The sequence below is a fragment of the Myxocyprinus asiaticus genome, chromosome 15, assembly GCF_019703515.2.
Source record: "Myxocyprinus asiaticus isolate MX2 ecotype Aquarium Trade chromosome 15, UBuf_Myxa_2, whole genome shotgun sequence".
Taxonomy (NCBI): Eukaryota; Metazoa; Chordata; class Actinopteri; order Cypriniformes; family Catostomidae; genus Myxocyprinus; species Myxocyprinus asiaticus.
The window spans coordinates 5,681,732-5,705,911 of record NC_059358.1 but is presented as its reverse complement, the minus strand read 5'-3'; the positions used below and the strand labels follow the sequence as shown (position 1 = coordinate 5,705,911).

General features: G+C 35.6%; 1 protein-coding gene across 1 annotated transcript in view; it reads right to left on the bottom strand.

Moving 5' to 3' along the window:
• LOC127453076 (CUB and sushi domain-containing protein 3-like) overlaps positions 1–24,180 on the bottom strand; it is a 435,789-nt gene that overhangs the window by 64,667 nt on the left and 346,942 nt on the right. Inside the window, 4 exon segments of the mRNA XM_051719109.1 lie at positions 4,266–4,448; positions 13,831–14,004; positions 20,684–20,869; positions 23,429–23,602. Of these exon segments, the coding sequence (XP_051575069.1) occupies positions 4,266–4,448; positions 13,831–14,004; positions 20,684–20,869; positions 23,429–23,602 (717 nt within the window).

Here is a 24,180-nt window from a genome sequence, read left to right as displayed (position 1 = left end):
TACTGTATGACAGTTTTCCACCCTGTTTCTGTCCCTCTGTCTAAACGCTTGGTTTTGGCCTCAGCTCCTCCTTTAAACTTCAATGTAAGCGACCTCTGTTCTGATTGGCTAACATCGTGCAGTCCCTCAAATGCAGCCATATTTGAAATTCAATAGGAGGAGAATGAACAACCCCACAATATTATAAAACTACATTTCAGGGATTACACATGATGCACATCCAACACATTGCATCTGAATTTATTAAACTGTTCATCTCAAGCACAACTGTTAACCACTCACACCCTGTCTACACCGGATGCGAGAGGTGCGTTGCGTCAAAAGAAATAGAACCCATTATAATAAATGATGCTGTCTACCATGAAAGCGTCAGTTGCAGCGCGTCACGCCAACAGTAAACAGGTGTCCCATTCCATTTTGCACTGGTGCTACTACTGCCAAAACACAAATAAACGGTTTAGAAAGTTTGTGTCAGTGCACCCGGTGTAAACAGCCTCAAGCTGTTGTGTCACGCCTCATCAATGAACACGCCCAGTGTAGACAAGGTGTCAGAACCATAAACTATCAAACAGTCATGACATATATTAATGAATGGAACTGTTAACTTACGTTTTTGATCGGGTCCAAGTGTTTTTAACTGCCCTATATCTTTCAGTGACAATTCCTTGGCAAAGCTTGAATCGTTTTATGACTGGTTCACATGCAATCCACGCTGATATCAGTCGACAAAACATGCAATCCACGCTGAAATACGCTGAAGACACATCCATATTATGCACATACATAGTCCAAAGCACTCTGAAGATGCACAAATCCAGTTTCCAGTATCATCCTGCACTGAGGTGCATATCGCCAGAAACGCATCAAAATGATCAAGACATCCATCTAGTGCGTGTTTACATACACCAACAATTAAAAATAGCACAGATGGATGAAATAACAGTTTGTTGAGCAGTTTATGCACAAAACAACAAAAGGCAGAGCAGTAGGCCTATATCCTCACTCTCTCTTAATGGGCAAGGCCAAAGGATGATGTCAAGTAGGCATTGATGTTTTTGCTGTAGATGCGGTCATGAATTAATGAGAACCCTTTGTGACATCACTAATATACGGATGTAGAGGCAGTGGCATTTTGGCAGCTTGGTTTCAATAAATGCTTTTATTGCATTGGGGATTAAGTTTTGAAATGTACAGTATGTTTTTATATTACAAAGACCTCTTATATGTCAAAATATCAAGAAACATTTGATTCCTCATGACATGATCCCTTTAATTTTTGCAGTGAGGTAAGCTTGCTGCATGTTTACTCCAGAGATTTTCAACTGGTTTTGCTTAAGGACCCATATTTTACACTGCAAATCAATTTAATATATGTTATATTGGATTATGTTAGACCAGTGGTATATTGTATATAATTGGGAATCCAACGCATTCCTAAAATCGCTTATTGTACAAATGTAAACAAAAATGTCCTTAGCATTAAACTTTGAAATGTATTAACATTACCATCAACTTCATAGACTCAATAATGTGCAAGATTATTGACATGAACGTTGTAGAAGCTGGTTTCATGTTTTTAATGGTTTCATGTTCTCAGTAGCAAATAATTTACTGCACATTCACTGTGGTCAGCACAAACCATTTTTATGCAGTTTGGGTCTTATTTATACTGCATATATGTTGCATTATTTTGTTCATGGTTTTTCAAAGGATGAGTACATGTCACACAATCTATCCATGTTGACATCTGCCTAATTCGGCTAGTTTCTAGCAAATGACAGATTCATTTGAGGCAAAATGTCATACGTGCGGTCTTTGATGTTAAAAACAATTGATATGGCAAGCATTTTCTCCACCCATTTTATAGTTGATTAGCCTATTTATTGTGCTGTTGTAATAATGCAGCATCATATGGTTAGTTGCATTTTGTTTTTTTCCCTTATGAGAACCACTAGTCTAGTCAAATGCAACGTGTGATGTTTTATACCTCTCAACCAATAAAAAGAACACATGCACAGGTCGAGCGGGGTTAAATTGTGGGGGGGGGATGCTGGTGTTTGTACAGGCTGGGGGAAATCACAGAGGGCATGCTGGGATTTAATGCAAGACAAGCTGTTAGAGCAGAGCAGCGTAGCATAAAACATTCAAGCTTGAGAAATTTCGCCTCCTGGGACCTGCTTGCTAACAATCTGTAAATCTGTTTTATAGCCAAGCCCCGGCGCTGGACTGCAATAACCTGCCACCCTTGAGATGGCACGGACAATGTGTCAGGGTAAAAGAGCTGCAAAAACCTTCGTGCCATTTCCTCAAAAACCCCCAGGCCTGACAGCGCAAAGTCAACCTCCATGTGAATTAAAGATAGAGATGTATAACACTACATATTTTCAAAAGTGACTAGCTGGTGGGTTTCAGGTTCACCTGACCCTGATCAGAAGCGTTTTGTAAGGGTTGCTTACATAAGACTTATATAGGTTCTTGTGTTAAAAAAAAAACCCAGAGAGATGGAGCGCAACAGATGCTCGGGGAATGCTTGGGAATTCTAGATGTGTTTGATAAAAGTAGGGCTGTGAATCGATTAAACAATTTTAACTAATTAGTCGTACAGTTTTCTGTGATTAATCATGATTAATCGCAATCAAATTATGCTACATGATACATACATTACAACAAACATAAAAAAAAAATCATCATAAATATATTTACTTTATACTTTGTCTCAAATAACTTGAACAAGAAATTGGTTAGTCACCATTTATTTTAACTACATAAATTAAAGTTTTAAATTGGCAGATTCAATTATTATCAAACTTTACTGGCAAGAGAAACTTAAGTGTACACTGCCAATGCATTATTAGACTATATATATATTGAATTCTGAAGTTTAATCTGCTGAAGTTTAAAATCTCAAAACTATTATTTTCTCTGGCTATTATATCTACTATTCTATCTCTACAAGTATACCTGGCTGCAGCTTGCTGAATGGTCAGGTCATTCTCAGCCTCTATCACACAAACTCTGGGTCTTACTCACACGGTTTCACTTTTGACAGTGGTGCAGACGACAGTACAACAGCTTGTACGTATCTCTCGCATGCCTGGTTCACTGCTTGCGGGTAAAGTCTCCATTCTCCATACAGTAAATCCGCTTCCTTTTTTATTATACTCAGGACATGCATTGCACGTAATGAATAAATGTGCGCTGCTCCACACAATCAGTTTCTGTGCTAGGATGTGCAGTTGAGTCTAGCGTGTACCTACTGAAAATGTATACAGTATATGCCAATTTTAGGCACAGAATGTGGGGAAAAACTTTAGTGAAGTTTTGAGCATTGTACAAAGGTGCCTGGGATTGTTCCTGACAGGTAGCAAATGCCCTAACACCGCCCCCACCCTAATCGGAGCCTGCAAGGCAGAGTAGCCTGCCAGGAACAACTCCAGACACCGTTCTCCTAGTAAAAAAAATAAATATATTTTATATATATATATATATATATATATATATATATATATATATATATATTATATATATATATATATATATATATATATATATATATATATATATATATATATATATATGTTTAAAAATATAAATTGCTGATATTAACACATTAAATTTTCCGAGGTCTAAATAAAAGACTACTTTAAATTTGACTTATAAACGCAACTCTCTTGGTGGAACTTTCCAAAAATGGCGCAAAATATGATGCAGTGGCGAAACACGTCCATCTCAATGTGTACTGCCTTATGTGCAATGTTTTCTCTAATTTCGTAAGAGCGCTAATTCTAAGCACAATTTTCGTGCCAGCGCCAAAGCGCAAGTGGGCACGGGTGAGTGTTTTTGCTATCTGTGGGTGTATGCGTGCAAACTGTGGGTGTACTGTACGTTAATAAAGTGCCGCAGAGCACAATCTGCTATTTTCCTGAGAAATTGGTTTTAGCACTGTCGTTTCAGGACTACGTTTGTTTTCAGCGCAAAGTCTAAATTCAGTTTTAATCAAAATAGTTTATCCTCACGATGCATATTTTTTCTCTCTTCTTCAAAATCAAAAAATACTGTCAACAAACATCTTTGTCAGTAATTTCGTTGATAAGATTAACACGGATTATGAAATGCATGAATGCCATGACACTGTCTCAAATGTTCGACGAGAGAAAAGATTGATCCCCACATCCTCCATCAGATGCATATCTGTGTCTTTGTATGCTTACACTACTCCTAGCTGTGCACATACATTATTCATGCTGTCTAATGTAGTCTCTTACGTTTGCAGGTGGGCTGACGGCCTGACCACGTGCCGTTGGGGAAGCAAATCCTCTCTGCGGAGCCATAGAGCATGTGACCTGTGGAGCAAGTGAACCGAACTTTGGCATGCTGCTGAAAGCTGCCCTCCTCTCTGGTGGCGTGAGCCGGAGTGCCTGGATCCCCGCAAGCACCCCTTTTATCACCTATGGAAACAGTGCACATATCTTAATGACAACAGTTGGAATCATATTACTGCTCGACAGCAATAAAGAGCTACTCTGTGATCTATTAAAAGATATAATAAATCCGAATACAACTTTGCTTCTACAAGGGCTGCCCTCAGAGCAGTGCTGCAGCTTTGTTTGGTCATGAAGGAGTTTTTCACAGCACAGAACTGCCACTGCTTGGATAAAGAGCAGTTAGAGATCTCGGAGGAGCTCATCCCCTGTTCTCAGAGCTGTCAGTCATTATGGTGCTTCAGAAGATTTGAGGAGAGGAACTTTTCAAACAATTTTTGTGCGTGAAACTACTATTTGATTGAGCTTCAACGGTTTAGCTTGGCAAATAGAATGGTTCTAGCCAAGAATGAAAATTCTGTTTCGTTTAGTTCCAAACCAACATGACTTATTTTTTATTTTTGTGTGGAAATGTTATAGGGATTGAACTCCAACAAGGACAAAAAGCATAACAGTATACAGACTCGTATGCTATATTCCAAGTCTACTGAATTCAAACGATAGCTTTTCTTCACAGAAAATCATGCCTTCTCTAGAATCTTTCACGTACATTCAAATATGGAGCGTCAAAACACATTTCACCAGATTTAATTTAATTTATGCCACTGGTTCTCACACATGTGCAGAGCACCTTTGAAGACAGGAAGTGAATTTATTTTCTGAAACAGTTTTTTGTTCCCTCGCAATAGGTATGTGTTCAAAAATTTGAATTTAAATCTCAGTCTGTTTCTAAACAAAGCTGTAGTATACCTTCAGATGACTTGAAATAAAGCTCACAAGTCATATGGACTACTTTAATGATGTTTTTTTTATCCTTTTTGGAGCACCTTGTCCCTATATGCCATCAGCTATGTTTTGTGTTTCCTTTTTTGCCCCTTTTTGAGTAAATAATAACAGTATTTTCTTTTTCTGTGAAATAATCCTCCAAAATACATATGCTAGCTAGGGTAAAGCTACAGAAATATTAACAGATCACATTCTAAAGTGCTAAATATCAGATTTTAGCCAAATTCTCAGAAGAAACAATTAAAGACTAAATTATATCTGCTATTACTGGCGTGAAGATGCTTTGCAGGGGTGTGAGAAATGCGACACCTTTCCAAATGACAGTGTGATAACTAACAGACTATCAATTATCATCTAACGGTTGCCAGCATAAACGATTACCATAAATAATTATGGTAAAATATTCATCGTACAGAGCTGGATGGAACAAGCCTTGAGTGCTGTTACAGTCAGCAAATGACCCAAAAATCAATGCATTTTAATTACATGTACGAGCAACCCGAGGCCAATCAGAAAGCCCAGACTCAGCAAACACCGGCAAACCCACGGGATGTCTAACCTAACTTTTAGTAGACGAACACAAAATGTACCAAATGTTAATAAAATATTTACCCATTACAAAACAAAATGTGTCCAATCAAATGTTCTCAAGATGTCCCATCCCTTGCAATGGACAAGCAAAAAGCAAATCATGATTAATGGCTATGACAAAACTAAAGCCTATTGGCTATCCCTAAAAAAGGGGCGAGCTCCAACCAGCTCCAAAGTGAATCACGACATTACAAACTTTGATTTGAGGCAAACAAGTATTTGAAAATAAGACAAAAAGACACAAGACTGTGTACTTAAAGGAACAGTTCACCCAAAAATGAAAATTCTCTTATTGTTAACTAACCCTCAAGCCATTCCAGATGTGTATAACTTTCTTGCTTCTGCTGAACACTAATTAAGATTTTTAGAAGATTATCTCAGCTCTGTAGGTCCTCACAATGCAAGTGAATTGTTACCAAAATTTGGAAGCTCCAAAAGCACATTTAGGCAGCATAAAAGTAATCCATATGACTCCAGTGGTTAAATCTATGTCTTCAGAAGTGATATGATAGGTGTGGGTGAGAAACAGGTCAATATTTATCTTATAAATATAATATTTTTAATATATATTATTAATATTATTTTAATATAATATTTTTTACAATAAATCTCCACTTTCACTTTCACAGATCACGCGGTCTCTCGTCTCATGTGACGTATTCGCGTTGGCATGCTACAGAAGTAATCACGTTTTCTACTCGGCTGAGACATCCAGGATAAGCACACAAATGCACCATTGTGAGTAAAGAAACAGATAAATAAAGATCTAAACCAAAATCAAGAAAGCTTCTGTACAGTGTTCCTCCTAGTCAGTTGTAAACAGCGCTGCTCTTCCGGGTGTTCTCACATTCTCATGTGTCTCAGTTCTCATGAGGCAAAGTGTTTACATCACACATGCATGCCGCTGCTGACCGGAAGGATGATGTAGAGTTAAAAAACAAATACTTAAATATTTATCTTTTTTGCACCAAAAGCAATCGTGTCGCTTTAGAAGACATTCATTTAACAGCTGGAGTCAGTATAGATGACGTTTCAAGAGTCAAATCACCATCCACTTGAATTTTAAGGACCTACTCAGCCAAGATATTTTTCTATTTTTATTCAAATGTGTTCTGGTGAAGAAAGTCATACACACCTGGGATATGATGAGGGTGGGTAAATGATGAGATAATTTTCATTTTGGGGTAAACTATCCCTTTAAGATCTTTAATGAGAGAAGCAACTACAATCCCATGAAGCATTGCGAATTATGTTATTGATTTAAAAACTATGGAAACATAAAACCATTGATTTACATTTATGCATTTGGCAGATGCTTCTATCCAAAGTGACTTACAGTGTCCTTATTACGGGGACAATCCCCCTGGAGCAACCTGGAGTTAAGTGCCTTGCTCAAGGACACAATGGTGGTGGCTGTGGGGATTGAACCAACAACCTTCTACTTACCAATTCAGTGTTTTAGTCCACTACGCCACCACCACTCCAATGAGATGAGAGACCGCGTGATCTCCACCCTCTTGTGAAGTTTACAGGAAGCGATTTAAAGTTGTTGATTATAAGTAAAGAATTATCATTTAAGTTTATTGCAAAATATTTAGAGATATACAAACATATAAGTAGTTTAAGTAGTTGTCGGCCGCGATTTTCTGATTGGTGGATGGTTTCCCTTCAGGAGTGTAGTATAGTTCTTCACCAGGAATTCTGCTATTACATGTAAAAAAAAAAAAAAAAATGCAATGCAAAAAAAAAATAAAATGCAATGCAGCTTAACCTGGTTTTGTTCAGAAATAAACAAAACACCAGCACTCCATGATAGCACCCACATTTTTTCCCAGTCAAAGACTTTGGGTTTAGTTCAATAGAAATCTGGGACATTCCCTTTTCTACTCTGTGGCACAGAAAGTGAGGGGCGGATTGTACTTCCCTGACATCATTCCAGGCATGCTGATGTGGCGCAGAGAGAGAGAGAGAGAGAGAGAGAGAGACAGCCAGCCCTATTCACAGGAGACCCTGTCTGTTCAAAAGGCTAACCCCAAGTGTCTCTGACAAAAAAGAATGCTCATTAACCTCCTTCACTTCGACATCCTGCCTTTGCTTGGTGTTGTACAAACAGACAATGCTTGGAAAAGATATGTCCCACTATAAAAACAGCACTTTTCCATTTAACTGATACTGAATATTATTTTCTCTGCATGCACTGCAAAAAATCATTTTCTTTATCAGTATTTTTGTCTTGTTTTCCATAAAAAATATCAACATGTCTTGCAGATGTAATAAACTACCTTAAAAAGCAAGTTGCATTAGGTATTTCACATATTAGAAAACACTCTGTCACATGTTTTTCTTTTCTTTTTTTCTTCTTTTTTTTCCAGTAAATATTTCTCAAAGTAGGCTAATATGTTTGTCAGTCTCTGCATATATGGGTGTTTCTTTGGACACTTTCAGCATTGTGGATTTCTAAAGGTAAAGTCTCATCAAAACATTTTTGTACACTCACCAGTTTTATTTTAACTATGTCTCCTAACAATATGTACATTCATCACAGGAGATTTATTCCATTGTTTTCTGAAAAGTCATGAAAATTCCCACCATAAGTGTCATTTCAAGCATATCTCAAATTCTGTATTGTGTATAATAGAATTGAATTATGTGGTGGAAATTATTTTGTTTTTACATTTTTGCAATAAAATAGCAACACTTTTATTTTGCTACAGCTAATTTCACAACTAACATTTTATGTTTCCTAAATACATACAATTAAATAATATTTCTACACTTTTTGTTTTTGCATAATTTGGCAAAATTACAGCTTGATTGGAAATTAAGCCCAATAAAAATATTCTGCTCACAAGTAATTTTTACATTGAATTATCTTAAGCATGCTCTTCACTGACACTTTTGTTGACTTGGTTTACAAGCACACTAACTTTTGAAGAAGAAAAAAAAAATGTTTGGGCCAAATTGTTTAGTTTTGGAGGAAATGACAACACAACTGAGGGATGGTCGTAATTTTTGAAAAAATTATAGAACTTATATTACCACAAATATTGAAATGTTTAATGTTTATTTCACTCTTTGTTCAGATTATCAAAGTTTTATGCATGCAATAAAATGTATATTTATAATGGATTTTCTTAGTTTAATATTGAAAGTCTGGGTCTAGGACTAGCCTAAGACAATAAAATATATACATAAAAGGCATTTGACAAATAGCAAGTTATGCATATGTTATGAAGGCCAATAGTGAAAAGTTTCCAAGTCAGTTTTAATGTGACCTTCATATAACAAAAAGATACAAGTTTAAATCTGTTCATTTTAATGAAAAATAATAATGAATGTGGCCAAAATTTAAGAAACACCTATGCATTCCTTTAAGTCTTTGCTTCATAAAACTATTGAACATTTCCACCATTATTGCCCAGGAAGAAAGATACACTGAACATACGTTTACATTTTGGGAACCTGCCACTAAACAGTGTATTATATGGTCTTTAGCTAAATATTAATAATAAAAAACAGAAACAAAACAATTCATGAAACAGCAAAACTGGAAAAGATAATGTACAAAATGTAAAACCATTGCTTTGGCAAACAAATATTTTTAAAGAATACATTTTTTAAGCATACTACTTATCCTGGTGTGGTTTTATTGTGTCTACTTGTTTACTCTACAACTATAGCAAAAATATGCTGATATTACAATTTCAGTTTGGAGCTTAGAATTGACAAAAATGATTCTTATTTCAGAGAGCTTTTAACTAGGTGTTTGAAGCCAACATACAAAACCTCTACGTGAAAAACACACATTTGACTAATTGGACATTTGTCTCAAAGCCTTCTAGTTACTTATTTGTATCACTGCAGTGGCATGGGGTGTAGCAACAGTGTGGATGGGCTTTTCATTTGCGGATGACTTGGGTTTGATTCCACCTTTTGCCCCAGTTTTATTACTATAGTAATATCGTAGTAATATGTTTTGTGGGGAAGCTATAGTTTTAATGCAATTAACTATGGTGTTGCTACAGTAATATGGTGTTCATAAAGTAACCATGTTCAATTCTGTGGTTACTATGATTTTACTACAAAATACTATGGTGACACTATGGTTACTGTATCTTGTTTTAAGGATGTTTAGATATTTTTACTGAAAAACAAGAGAAAAATACTGATTAAGATTTTGTGCAGTTTGATGAACAGTGAGCACCTCTGAGGTCATTGTGTGAGGCATATACTGTACATACTGATGTACTATAGAACCCTCATTAGGCTTCTGTATAGGTGAAGTCATTGACTGCTGTGGAGCAGTTACAGTTATCACTAATGGGCACAGCACAGAGGTGTGAATCTGAGTTAAAGTCAGCCCACCAGAAGCTTAGCGGTGAATAATAAGGCTGCGAAGTTCGTTACATAACAAACTCTGATTCACCTGGCAGCTCAGAGAGCTATTGGTTTTGTTTTCCATACACATTTTGTCATGTTGCGCTGGCCGTATCGGCTTTGTGTCAGTAGTGAAATTCATTTAGCCAAATAATGTTTTGCAGTGGGTAAAATGCGTAAAACCCTCACGAAATCAGGCCCTTCAGGGAACGTGCTTTTTATCTTAAACAAAAACATGCAGCTGGAATCACTTTAAAAAGAAGCCAAGATGCAACTTCACCTAGCAGGAAATCTACAGGCTTCTAAAACTTTCATAACACAAGAAAAACCTGCTTTGTCTCATATACTTCCTGAAAAACCCCAACAAATTCAAGGCTCAAGAGACTGGATACAGTCGAGTGTCCTAGAAATCCAAAACACAGTCTCAGTCATCAAACCTCCTGAGGTGAACATGTTCACACAGAATACAGAAGTAACACTGGAGAGAGAGAGAGAGAGAGAGAGACAGCACAGAGGAATTTCTAAGCTCAGAGGTTGCTCTTTTATAGCTCAAGAGACTTAATAAAGTCCTCAGTTACGTTTCTTTTAAGCATCAATTCTGGATGATGTTTCTACTAAAATTCTTCTTGCAAGACAAAGAGAAAGGCTGTGCACACAACGTTGACCTTCCATGTCCAGTGTGACAAATGAACCCCGAAGAATATCAGCTGTGATTTTTAACATCTTTTTCTTGACTCGTTATTTGATTGGAATGCCAATGAGTTAAAGGAATATTCCAGGTTCAACACAAGTTAAGCTTAATCGACAGCATTTGTGGCATAATGTTGATTACCAGAAAAAAAAAAAAAAAAAAAAAATACATTCAACTCATCCCTCCTTTTCTTTTAAAAAATAAAATAAAATAAAAAATATATATATAAGTGAGGCACTTACAATGGAAGTGAATGGGGGCCAATCCTTAAACTTTAAAATTCTCACTGTTTCAAAAGTATAGCCACAAGATGTAAACGATATATGTGTAAACATGATTTTAGGGTGATAAAATAACTTACTAACCTTTTATGTGTAAAGTTATAGCCAATTTTACAACTTTGCTGCCATGACAATGTAATGTCAACAAACCCTAAAACCCTAAATTGACTGTAAAAAAAAAAGATGATTTAAACAAATTTAAAGCTCAAAAATTATGTAAGACTTTTAACAGAAGAATTAATGTGTGCTTTTATAAAATTACAGATTCACATTTCTGCTTTTAAACCCACCAAAGATTGGCCTCATTCACTTCCATTGTAAGTGCCTCACTGTAACCTTGATTTTTGCTTTTTTTCAAAGAAAAGGTGTCAATTTTGTTTTTTTACTTTATTATTATTATTATTATTATTATTATTATTGTTATTAATAATAATAACAATAATATATATATATATATATATATATATATATATATATATATATATTATTATTATTATTTTTTTTTTTGTGGTAAATCAACATTATGCCACAAATGTTGTCGATTGAGCTTAACTTGTATTGAACCCGGAATATTCCTTTAAGACATTTTTAAAGCAAAATTGTATTAAAAACTTAAAACAATAGTTTTATCTCTGAAATGGTAATTTGATGCGAATGATAACGTAACATATGTGATAATGTAGCATTATAGTTTAAAATGCTTATTAATTTTAATTAGGTCTCCCAATCGATAAAAATGTTTAAACAAATTAATCACATGATATGCCGATTAATTAATCAGATTAATTGCAATGAATCACATATATAAATATTTGCTGAAAAAAGACCCTCATATAACAATATTATATAATTATTAAATAATTATAGTGGTAGAACTTTATAATAAGGTTACATTTGATAACATTAGTAAATGCATGAGGTATCATGAACTAACAATTAACAATATATCTTTTCAGTATAATATTAATGTTGATTTTGTTTAAACATAATTGTTAATGTTACTTCATAATGTATTAAATAATGTTAACACATATAACTTATTATTGAAAAAAGTATTACTAAATGTTGCAATTAAAATAAACCAAGATTAATAAGTGGTGTAAAATTGTTGTTCATTCTTACTTCATGTTAACTAATGTCGTTAACTAATGTTAACAAATGCAACATTATTTTAAAGTGTTATTATAAATATAGTATATATTATAAATATAATCATTCAGATAATTAAAATGCATTACATTATTCTGCCAGGCGAGTAAAGCATTGATAAGACAACACAAAAAGTGGCTTTAGAAGGTAATATAATATTTATTTCCATATTATTGAAAATAAGCCTACTGTATCACTGGCCTACAGTCAGTAGAAATCTATTTTGCAATTGAATTCATCAGTCTGTCCGAGATAGATTTATTATAAGGATTTTTTTAAGGGCATGTCAATGCAAACCTGCATCAAGTTTAACATAGTTTGAAACTTGTTTAAAATAGGTCTTGGGGAACACGGCCAAGATTTTAGCAATAATAATACATTAGATTTCGGTTTGTTTCTCAGCAAAACTTATGCCTTCAGGACAAGGCACGAGTTATATGAATTTGTGTCATTTAAAGCTTGAAGAGATGGGCACTATCCACTGTCATAGTATCGAGAACAGCGAGCACGACATTTGTCCTGGACTGAATTTTCATTTTTGGTGAACTATCCCTTGATAATGTCCCTAGTGAATACTATGCAGTACATGTATACTGCCTACTAAGTTTTTTAAATAGTAAACAGTAAGTAGGTATTATTCCATGATAAATGTTACAAACATGTATTTGTACAAGTATCAGTTGTCACTGCTGTCACTGTGCCTAATCACGTTTCATGCGAGTGGTTTCCAATTATCATGTTGGAAATGAGAATGTTTAATTAGCATTAATATAACATATTCAAGAAAGAGATGTTGAAAATAATGCATGGACTAATTTTATGGAGCTTTTTTTGTTCTTTCTGGAGCTTGACAGCATTGTTTGGAAAAGAGCAATGAGAACATTCTGCAAAATATCTCCTCTTGTGTTTCAGACTTGTTTGTCATACTGGTTTGAAACAACATGGATGTGAATAAATGATGACAGAATTTTCATTTTTGGGTGAACTTTTACTTTAAAGAACAACAATCTGTGTGCAATGAGAAAGCTTGTGTCACAGACTGTTTCACATGCAGAGACAGAAGTAATTATTCAGCTCAACTTAATTAACTCATGTTAAACTGACACATAACGACAAGAAATAAGAGAGAAGACAAAGATAAGCTTTCACTCAAGAATGTGCTATTCAAATGTGTGATTTCTCTTTCAAATGCAAGTCTGGGAAACAGGTTTGAACTAGCCGATACTGTACAAATTACTTACAGCAAAGGTTCCGTAAATAGTGTATTCTTAGAAGAAAACAATAAGCCATGAGAGTCCCTGCATTACAGTTTTTACATTTGATTTCATGGGGTTTGTAATTTCAATTGGACAGTCACACAAGTGCAAATAATGGCTTCCAACACAGCTCAACCAATCAGATTTCAAAACAAGAAACCTCTTAAAATCCATTGGGATCTTGGGTGCACCTTTGGGATTTTGGTGGGCAGTCTTACCTGAGCAATGTGGCTGCGAGCTGCTCCATTGGCCATTCAGCTGACAGGTGCGTGTAGACTCACCAATCAAAACTCTGTCGTCTAAACACCTGTAGTGCACTGTGGAGCCAAAGGTGAATTTGTCTCCAATCACAACCGCATGAGGAGGAGAACCAGGGTGGCCGCACTCAACCTCTGCAAAACAAAAACATCAGCCAACAAACATTGAAGAGATCGGAAAGGATGGTCAACTATTTATTCATTAAAAGAATGCATTTATATATATACTTTGTGTGTGTGTGTGTGTGTGTGTGTGTGTGTGTGTGTATATATACACACACACACACATATATACACACACACACACACACACACACACACACACACACACACACACAAACACACACACTACCAGTCAAAAGTTTTGAAACACTTGACTGAAATGTTTCTCATGATCTTAAAAATCTTTTGATTTGAAGGCGTATGCTTAAATGTTTGAAATTAGTTTTGTAGACAAAAATATAATTGTGCCACCATATTAATTTATTTCATTATAAAACTAAAATGTAATAAATAAATAATAATATAAAAAATAAAAAAAAAGTGTTTGAAATTGATGACTTGGACCAAATAATAAAGAAAAGCAGCCAATAAGTGCCCAACATAGATGGGAACTCCTTCAATACTGTTTAAAAAGCATCCCAGGGTGATACCTCAAGAAGTTGCTTGAGAAAATGTCAAGAGTACATGTCTGCAAATTCTAGGCAAAGGGTGACTACTTTGAAGATGCTAAAATATAACACAGTTTTGATTTATTTTGGATTTTGTTTAGTCACAACATAATTCCCATAGTTCCATTTATGTTATTCCAAAAGTTTTGAAACACTTGTTCTTTATTATATATATATAATAAAGAACGAGTGTTTCAAAACTTTTGACCGGTAGTGTATGTATGTGTGTGTGTGTGTGTGTGTATATATATATATATATATATACACACACACACACAGTTGAAGCCAGAAGTCTACACACACCTTAGCCAAATTTAAACTCAGTTTTTCACAATTCCTGACATTTAATCGTAGAAAACATTCCTTAACCTGTCAGTTACGATCACTACTTTATTTTAAGAATGTGAAATGTCAGAATAATAGTAGAGAGAATTATTTATTTCAGCTTTTATTTTTCATCACATTCCCAGTGGGTCAGAAGTTTACATAAAATTTGTTAGTATTTGGTAACATTGCCTTTAAATTGTTTAACTTGGGTCAAACATTTTGGGTAGCCTTCCACAAGCTTCTTACAATAAGTTGCTGGAATTTTGAACTGGTGTAACTGAGTCAGGTTTGTAGGCCTCCTTGCTTGCACATGCTTTTTCAGTTCTGCCCACAAATTTTTTATCAGAATGAGGTCAGGGCTTTGTGATGGCCACTCCAATACCTTGACTTTTTTGTCCTTAAGCCATTTTACCACAACTTTGGAGGTATGCTTGATGTCATTGTATATTTAGAAGACCCATTTGCGGCTGAGTTTAACTTCCTGGCTGAAGTCTTGAGATGTTGCTTCAATATACAGTATCTACATAATTTTCCTTCCTCATGATGCCATCTATTTTGTGAAGTGCACCAGTCCCTCCTGCAGCAAAGCACCCCAATAACATGATGCTGCCACCCCAATGCTTCACAGTTGGGATAGTGTTTTTCGGCTTGTAAGCCCCACCCTTTTTCCTCCAAACATAACAATGATCATTATGGCCAAACAGTTCAATTTTTGTTTCATCAGACCAGAGGACATTTTTCCAAAAAGTAAGATCTTTGTCCCCATGTGCACTTGCAAACTGTTGTCTGGCTTTTTCATGGTGGTTTTGGAGCAGTGGCTTCTTCCTTGCTGAGCAGCCTTTCAGGTTATGTCGATATAGTACTTGTTTTACTGTGGATATAGATACTTGTCTACCTGTTTCCTCCAGAATCTTCACAAGGTTCTTTGCTGTTGTTTTGGGATTGATTTGCACTTTTCGCACCAAACTATGTTTATCTCTAGGAGAAAGAATATGTCTTCTTCCTGAGCGGTATGATGGCTGCATGGTCCCATGGTGTTTATACTTGCGTACTATTGTTTGTTCAGATGAACGTGGTACCTTCAGGCATTTGGAAATTGCTCCCAAGGATGAACCAGACTTGTGGAAGTCCACAATTTTTTTTTCGGAGGTCTTGGCTGATTTGTTTTGATTTACCATGATGTCAAGCAAAGAGGCGCTGAGTTTGAAGGTAGGCCTTAAAATACATCCACAGGTACTTCTCCAATTCAGTACACCTCCTATCAGAAACTAACTGGCTAATTGTCTAAAGGCTTGACATCATTTTCTGGAATTTTCCAAGCTGCTTTAAGGCACAGTTAGTGTATGTAAACTTATGACCCACTGGAATTGTGATATAGTCAATTCAAAGTGAAACAATCTGTCTGCAAACAATTGTTGGAAAAATTACTTGTGTCATGCACAAAGTAGATGTCTTAAACGACTTGCCAAAACTATAGTTATAGTTACAAAATGAGTTTTAATGACTTCAACCAAAGTGTATTTAAACTTCAGACTTCAACTGTATATATTTCTTGCTTTTGCTTGAGCTTCTGTACTACTCTAGAAACTATTGGAACTTGGCAGTCTAAAAAAAACAACTAGTAATTTCATCCAGATTTTTTCTTTATCTAATCTAATCAAATTTAATATAATATAATATAACATAACATAACATTTAGAATAGAATAGAATGAAACATGTTAATGTTGAGATTAAGATGGTTAATGTCAAAATAATTAAACAATTGTTTAATATAATTTACATTATATTCATAATTTATGTTTTAAAGCACTATATATTATATTATATTATATTATATTATATTATATTATATTATATTATATTCCAGTCTCTTGAATACTCAAATCTGATTGGTCAGTTGTGCCATTCAGCGGTCTGGCATTTCTGAATAATGACCGTATATCTGGGGATAAAGTGATATCGGATTGGTTATATCGTACATCTTTCCTACTTCTCGTATCACTCTGCAATCTCTTCAAGTAAGCTAATGAAGTCATTTTAAATAAAATTAATATTTCAAGTCTATTTATGTATTTATTTGGCTAGTACTTAGCTAGACGATAATTAGGTGGGATCTTTGGAATTCAGCGGACTGGATTTAAAAATGGTAAAAAAATAAATACAAAAAAAATGAGCTGAGAGTGGTACATTAGGTTAATCAAAAAGCCCAAATATTTTTTAAAACAAACAAATGGATTGAGGCATGTGTAGGCGTTCTAATTGTCTGCAGAGCTTTCTGTGAAGTTCTACGGGCACAGACTCATGAAGGTCTGACTGTAACCCACTTTGAGGATGTCATGAGAAACAAGTGTTGCGTGGGTGAATTCCAGCACAGAGGAAAAGGACCTCATACAAGGCAAAATTAAAGAGATTACATCTCTAAACTCGAGTCCTTTAAAGCACTGCTTGTGTAACAAATTCAATGCTTTCAACAATAAACTTCAAGGCAATCACTGTCAGATTTCAAATTGCCTGCAGTAAGCAACGTTCACATTATTATTATACATAATCAGTGTTTTTGCAGTGTTTTTATTTGTTGAATATCTGTCAGATCACCTCTGGAAAGGTTGCACTACCATATATCGCTGAGAGAAACAGCTAATGTGTCAATATTTTACGCTTTTTGGCCTTATTTGATATATTATCTCCATAATATGAACTGATTCACAGACATTGATTGATCTTACCAACTCTAACGGTGTTTTTGCTTTTGAAGTTTAAATCCGAGATATTAAAACATTTCTGTCTTAACACCCTCATGCTCGTGAAATTGCAAGACAAGAAAAAATGGCCAAACTAGTCTAAGGAATTGCTCTTTAGGACACTTCAAGGCCAAATAAAAAGCTATTAAAATCATCACAATATTCTCAATGCTGCTTAATTTTTGTGACTATATTGTGAATATTCATTGATTTTTACATAATAAATAAATAAACAAACAAACACTTCAGCTTTAAGTCCAACTTCTCGACCAGATGAGCTGCCAGCTAGCCCCTTTTTAAAATGTGTAGCTTTCCACATCTTAAGATGTATGACACGACATCTCTCATGTACAGCCGAACACACACGGGCTCTTTAATTCAATTTATCTAAGCTTCTTTTCAAGCCTGTTTTTGATGTTTGCATTATTTTGAATTGAAAATGTGCCTGAATAAAACTGAGCAGGTATAAACTTTAATATTATTCATCACATTGAAAGGCTGATGAGTGAAGAGAGGCTGCTTATTAAAATTCCCTGTCTAAAAGCAGCGAGTAGTCTCCATCGGCTAAGTAAAGTGAAGAATTACCTTGTGTACACTTGAGAAAAAAAGAAAAAACAAGACTAATAGATGGCAGGATTGCTCCCTTTTCTCTCACAATCTAGGTAGCTCGGTGGAGTCAAACGAAAACTGACAGGAAATAGTCAAATTCAGGATTGAAGCAATTACAGGAACAGAGATAGAAAATGCTAGCAGGAGGCAATTACTCACAGGCAAATGAACATGTGTCTCTAATGAATCTGCGCTCTGAGCTGCTGCTTCACTCTTAACCTTAATACACCTTGGTCTCCTTAACCGTAGAAAAGGTGTTAAATTCATTTCTGATGGATAAATTCAGGTCCCACCCTACAACTGTTCTCCCGAAATATCCAATTTAATTCTGAAATTTGTAAAATGTAAAAAGTAAAATGGCTTCAACTTTAACTTGACATAGCATCTCAAAAATGTGCTAAACATGCACTAAACGAACATCACTGAACTTTTTTTTTTTTTTTTCACATCTTCTACCATGAGCACCTCGTTTTTTAAGATGCCATATTAAGTTAAAAGATTTAAAAACATTTACATTCTACTGCGCTCCGTCTCACTGTTTTCAAGCTGAAGTGTGTCATTTCTGCACCACTAGCGTTTCAATCTGAGAATCCAGAGAATATGCCAGTGGTTGGACAAACAGATAGTCCCAGCTTGAACACATGCCATTAATTGAATCAATGTTGCATGCTGGGCTGCTCAAACAAAGCAATACTTTGATAGCGTGTTAAAATTTATCAGAGAAATTAACCTCCTAAGGGCTTACGTATAGTTGTCTGAATATTAAGCTGGGATACAAGACAAAAATGACACACTTCAACCTTTACAACGAAATGCTTTCTGTGTGAACAGCCCCTAAGACTAGGATGGCCAGATGTCCCATTTTTCCTGGGACAGTCCCGTATTTAAGCACCTTTTCTAGTGTCATGACTTATTCTGAAAATTGTGTTTTGTCCCGCATTTCCCCTCTCCTAAAATTTCTCTATCGCCTATGCAGCTTTCTCAGTCACATGAGTAATCTAATGAAAGGTAGCCAAGGATACGGCTTGTAAAACCAATAAAATCAAACCTTGTTATTTGAAGTTCATGATTGGATTAAACTATCCAATCACAATCCCCTATCAACAGACATCCAGTTAGTGAACTGATTGAAGAGTCAGTTTGAAAGAGCACACAGATGAAATAGCAGCTGGAAAAATGTCAAGGAAGCGTGCATGTACATTTAATGAGGATCTTCAAAAAGAGATTACATTTATAAAAAAGGAGTCACAGACAGAGTCTAGTAATGTGAGGTGTGATATTTGTGGAGCTCACATTTCCATCGCCCATAGAGGCCGCACCGACATCGCGCAGCACGTTCATACAAAACAGCATGTGGATGCTGCTAAAAGTAAGTGTGCCACACCAAGTGTTAGCGATTTTTTTGGCGAAGTAAAGTTCCGAATCTGACAAGGTGCACACAAATGAAGGACTTTTTGCTCATCATTCTGTTGTGCATGGCCATAGCTTTGCACATTCATGACCAGGCCAGGCTGGAGAAATCCTTCATACCCTCTGACATTAAAAAGCAGTTGGATGCCCTGGTCGAAGCTGGTGACATGTGAGCACATGATTTCTTTTGTGCAGTGAGAAACTTTTATTCAGCATCGATGGATTACCTCCAGAATTGGAGACGCTCATTGGAGAACACACAGAAAACTTGAGTGGGCCCTACTGAGAGACATCCCAAAGTGGAAAGACATTCAGAGCAGCCTCGAACACTTCTACTCCAAAATCCCTGCTCTCAGCTTGATTGATGAAATCACGCTCTTTGATGACTGGGCTTGCGTGACAAACATTGTCACTCGTTGCATCACTGAGTGGAACATGAACAAATTGGCCATGTCTGAGAGATGGACAGACGTTTTTAATGAGCAAGACCATCAATTTCGGAGTCTTAGCCAAGGTAGTGGAGTTTGTTTTATGCCAGCCTGGGACATCTGTATCGTGGAGTGTGTGTTCTCATTAATGAACGCAGCATGGACACCGGATGAATCTAGACTAAGTGTAACAGTCATGAAGGCAATGCTTTTTGTACGTCTTAATTTTGGACTGGACTGCTCTGCATTTTACGGTAAACTCTTGAAAGACAAGCGCACACTGAGAAAAATTGCTGCCAGCAAAAAGTACAAGGTGACAACAGTTACAGGTGCGGATGCATACTCTACTTCGCATTTATCTGCGCCTAGGTAAGGATACATCAATTTCATTTTTGTTGGGAGGGGTCTGTCCCATTTTCCACAAGCAGGAATCTGGTCACCCTACCTAAGACGGTCTTTTCACTGACAGTGAAGTCTCCATCATAATGAACTAAACGCTGCACTTGACTAACCCATGACATTTTCTATCTTCTCTTAGAAAGAGAGAGTTCACAGAGTGTCAATATCAAAGAGTCAAAATAACGAGAAATGGAATAAAATGATAGAGAGGACCAATATAGACGTACCCAGGCATTCTGGTAATGGCTTGTCCCAGTAACCCACCGGCTGGCAGGTTAGAACTGATGACCCAAAGAGGTAATAGCCTGGATTGCAGTCATAGGAAACCACAGTTCCGAAAGTGAAGTTACCGTACTCAATTTTGCTCTTTCTGATTGAGTTGGCTGGTAAACCGGGATCAGTGCAGTTGACAACTGAAGAAACAAGAGAGACATTCAAAATATCAGGCTCATTCTATAATATGTATTCCACAATTCATAAATAAATAAATAAATATAAATTAATGGGTGTCTATCTTGCATTGATGGTGATTACTTCTCTTGTTTTATTACTTCTTTAAGACCAAATAAACAAATAAAATAACAAACATTTGCATTTAAATAATAATGCAAATAACATTTATAGTTTAATATTTAAGAACATTAAATTAAAATATTCATTATATTTTTAATTACAATATTTTTTTACTATAAAAAATATTTTACAAATAATTCAACATTTAGATAAATATTTGTATTAACAATTGAAATTACATGATTTTCAACATTTCAATAAATTAAAACAAATTAATAATAATAATAAATAATATTATATATATATATATATATATATAACACACACACAGTTGTGCTCAAAAGTTTGCATACCCTGGCCTAAATTGTGAAATTTTGGCATTGATTTTGAAAATATGACTGATCATGCAAAAAACCTGTCTTTTATTTAAGGATAGTGATCATATGAAGCGATTTATTATCACATAGTTGTTTGGCTCCTTTTTAAATCATAATGATAACAGAAATCACCCAAATGGCCCTGATCAAAAGTTTACATACCCTTGAATGTTTGGCCTTGTTACAGACACACAAGGTGACACACACAGGTTTAAATGGCTATTAAAGGTTAATTTCCCACACCTGTGGCTTTTTAAATTGCAGTTAGTGTCTGTGTATAAATAGTCAATGAGTTTGTTAGCTCTCATGTGGATGCACTGAGCAGACTATATACTGAGCCATGGGGAGCAGAAGAGAACTGTCAAAAGACCTGCGTAACAAGGTAATGGAACTTTATAAAGATGGAAAAGGATATAAAAAGAAATCCAAAGCCTTGAAAATGTCAGTCAGTACTGTTCAATCACTTATTAAGAAGTGGAAAATTTGGGGATCTCTTGATAACAAGCCAAGGTCAGGTAGACCAAGAAAGATTTCAGCCACAACTGCCAGAAGAATTGTTCAGGATACAAAGAAAAACCCACAGGTAACCTCAGGAGAAATACAGGCTGTTCTGGAAAAAGACGGTGTGGTTGTTTCAAGGAGCACAATACGATGGTACTTGAACAAAAATGAGCTGCATGGTCGAGTTGCCAGAAAGAAGCCAATGCCACAAAAAAGCCCGGTTACAATATGCCCAACAACACCTTGACACGCCTCACAGCTTCTGGCACACTGTATTTTGGAGTGACGAGACCAAAATAGAGCTTTATGGTCACAACCATGAGCGCTATGTTTGGAGAGGGGTCAACAAGTATTGTGCTCCTTGAAACAATCACACCGTCTTTTTCCAGAGCAGCCTGTATTTCTCCTGAGGTTACCTGTGGGTTTTTCTTTGTATCCTGAACACTTTTTTTTTTTTTTTTTGCTGTTTCCCAAAAGAGTTTGTCATAAAAATGATTAAATAATGAAAACATTTAAGAATTGACAAAGTTTGGGGGTGAACTATTCCATTTAGCCCTGAAATTTAAACTCAAATTTTATCTCACGTTTTTCTCAACAAAAGAGAGAGTATTTTTTGAGGCATTTTCTCAGTTCTCATTTGTTTCACACTTAGCATAGAATCAGCCACTAAAATCATTATTTAAAAATAATTATGAAGATTGGTGTTGTTGTTAATTGTTTTAAATTACATTTTACTTAATTTTTTTTTTTTTCCATTTACTATGGATACCATGACTCACATTTCAACAAATAAGCATAATTCTAGTGTTCTTAGTAGTTATATTGGTGTATAATTTGTATTAAGACTTATTATGTGGCTCTCTGCAATTCTTGATTCTGACTGTAAAACATTTATAATTTGATCAATCTAATATATGTTATGTTAGTAAAAAAATAAAAATAGAAAATAAAAAGATATTTAAAGCCTTAAAAAAACAAACAAACAAACAAACAAACAAAAAAAAACATAATTCTGCGAAATGTCTTGTTTAAAAATGTTGTGCTACTTTTCTTTAAAAAACCCACTTGTTTTGATATTTCATATCTAATGCAATGACATTCATACAATTTGAAGTTTGACTTAAATGTCCATACATTTCTTGGGGCCACTGTCCATTCAAAATACTAAACTCGTTGTATTATTTAAGCTGCATAGAACAATAAAAAATAAACAGATTCTTCACCCATATGGCGAGAGAAGCGCTCTGGTGCAGTGAATAAATGAACAAAATCAGATAAAAAAAAAAATCTGTTGATCACTTCAACTGCTCTGTTGACAGAATCAAGCACTAAAGACGCTCCTTCGAGACATTCATAATCACGCCACTAACAAAGCCGAGATTACATCCAAAATATACATCTTATCTTGTGATTTAAAGAGCATGACTGAATGAGTTACGTGTTGGCTGAATAGAGGACCAGAGGGCTCTCAGAGCTCAAATTGGTCATTCCGTTTTTAACCACAGCAGCCGGAAAGTCATTTCCATCAGTGCCACTGTTTAAACTCCACTGTAATGAGAAAAGAACTCATTTGGGCCGAACCTCTGCATGTGGGGGGCTGTTGGCTCCACTGGCGGTCTGCCTGACACTGTGCTTGAGATGGACCTTCCAGAATGTAGCCGTTATTACAGAAGAAGGTCACCACGTCGTTCAGGTTGAAGCCGTCGCCAACAGTGCGGCCGTAGATAGGGCTACCCGGGTGACCACAACTCACGGCTGAAAAACCGAAGGAAATATTAAACTAAATATTACTGTTAAAGGGATCCGTTCACCCAAAAATGAAAATTATTTTATCCCTTATTCAACCTGTATGACTTTCTCTCTAATGCGGAACACTACATATAATAATGAGACAAAGGCTAAACAATGCAAGTTGTGAATTCATAATGTTCATGAACGCGCAATGGACAGCAACATTTTTACTAAAAATGACTTAGAGCACATTTTATGGTTTTTAAACATGCCTAAATTTGTTTTAAAGGTCACATACAATAGATTTATATGCATCCAAGTTCAAAAAACACTTTAATCTGCTCATACACTACTCATTCAATGTTCCGTTCTAAAGGATTAATTCTAAACTCCTCCTTTCAGAGAGCCTACTCTGCTCTGATTGGTCAGATGTCCCAGTCTGTTGTGACTGGTCTACCGCTTAGTGTAGTGTTTGAGGGCGGGTCAAAGCTGTTCACGAGCAGCCAATGAAGACCAGAGGTGGGTTTTTTTGTTACCAAATTATGTAGGTTAGTACAGGAAGTCTGGAATTACTAACGACTCGCTTCAGGTGTTCAGAATCG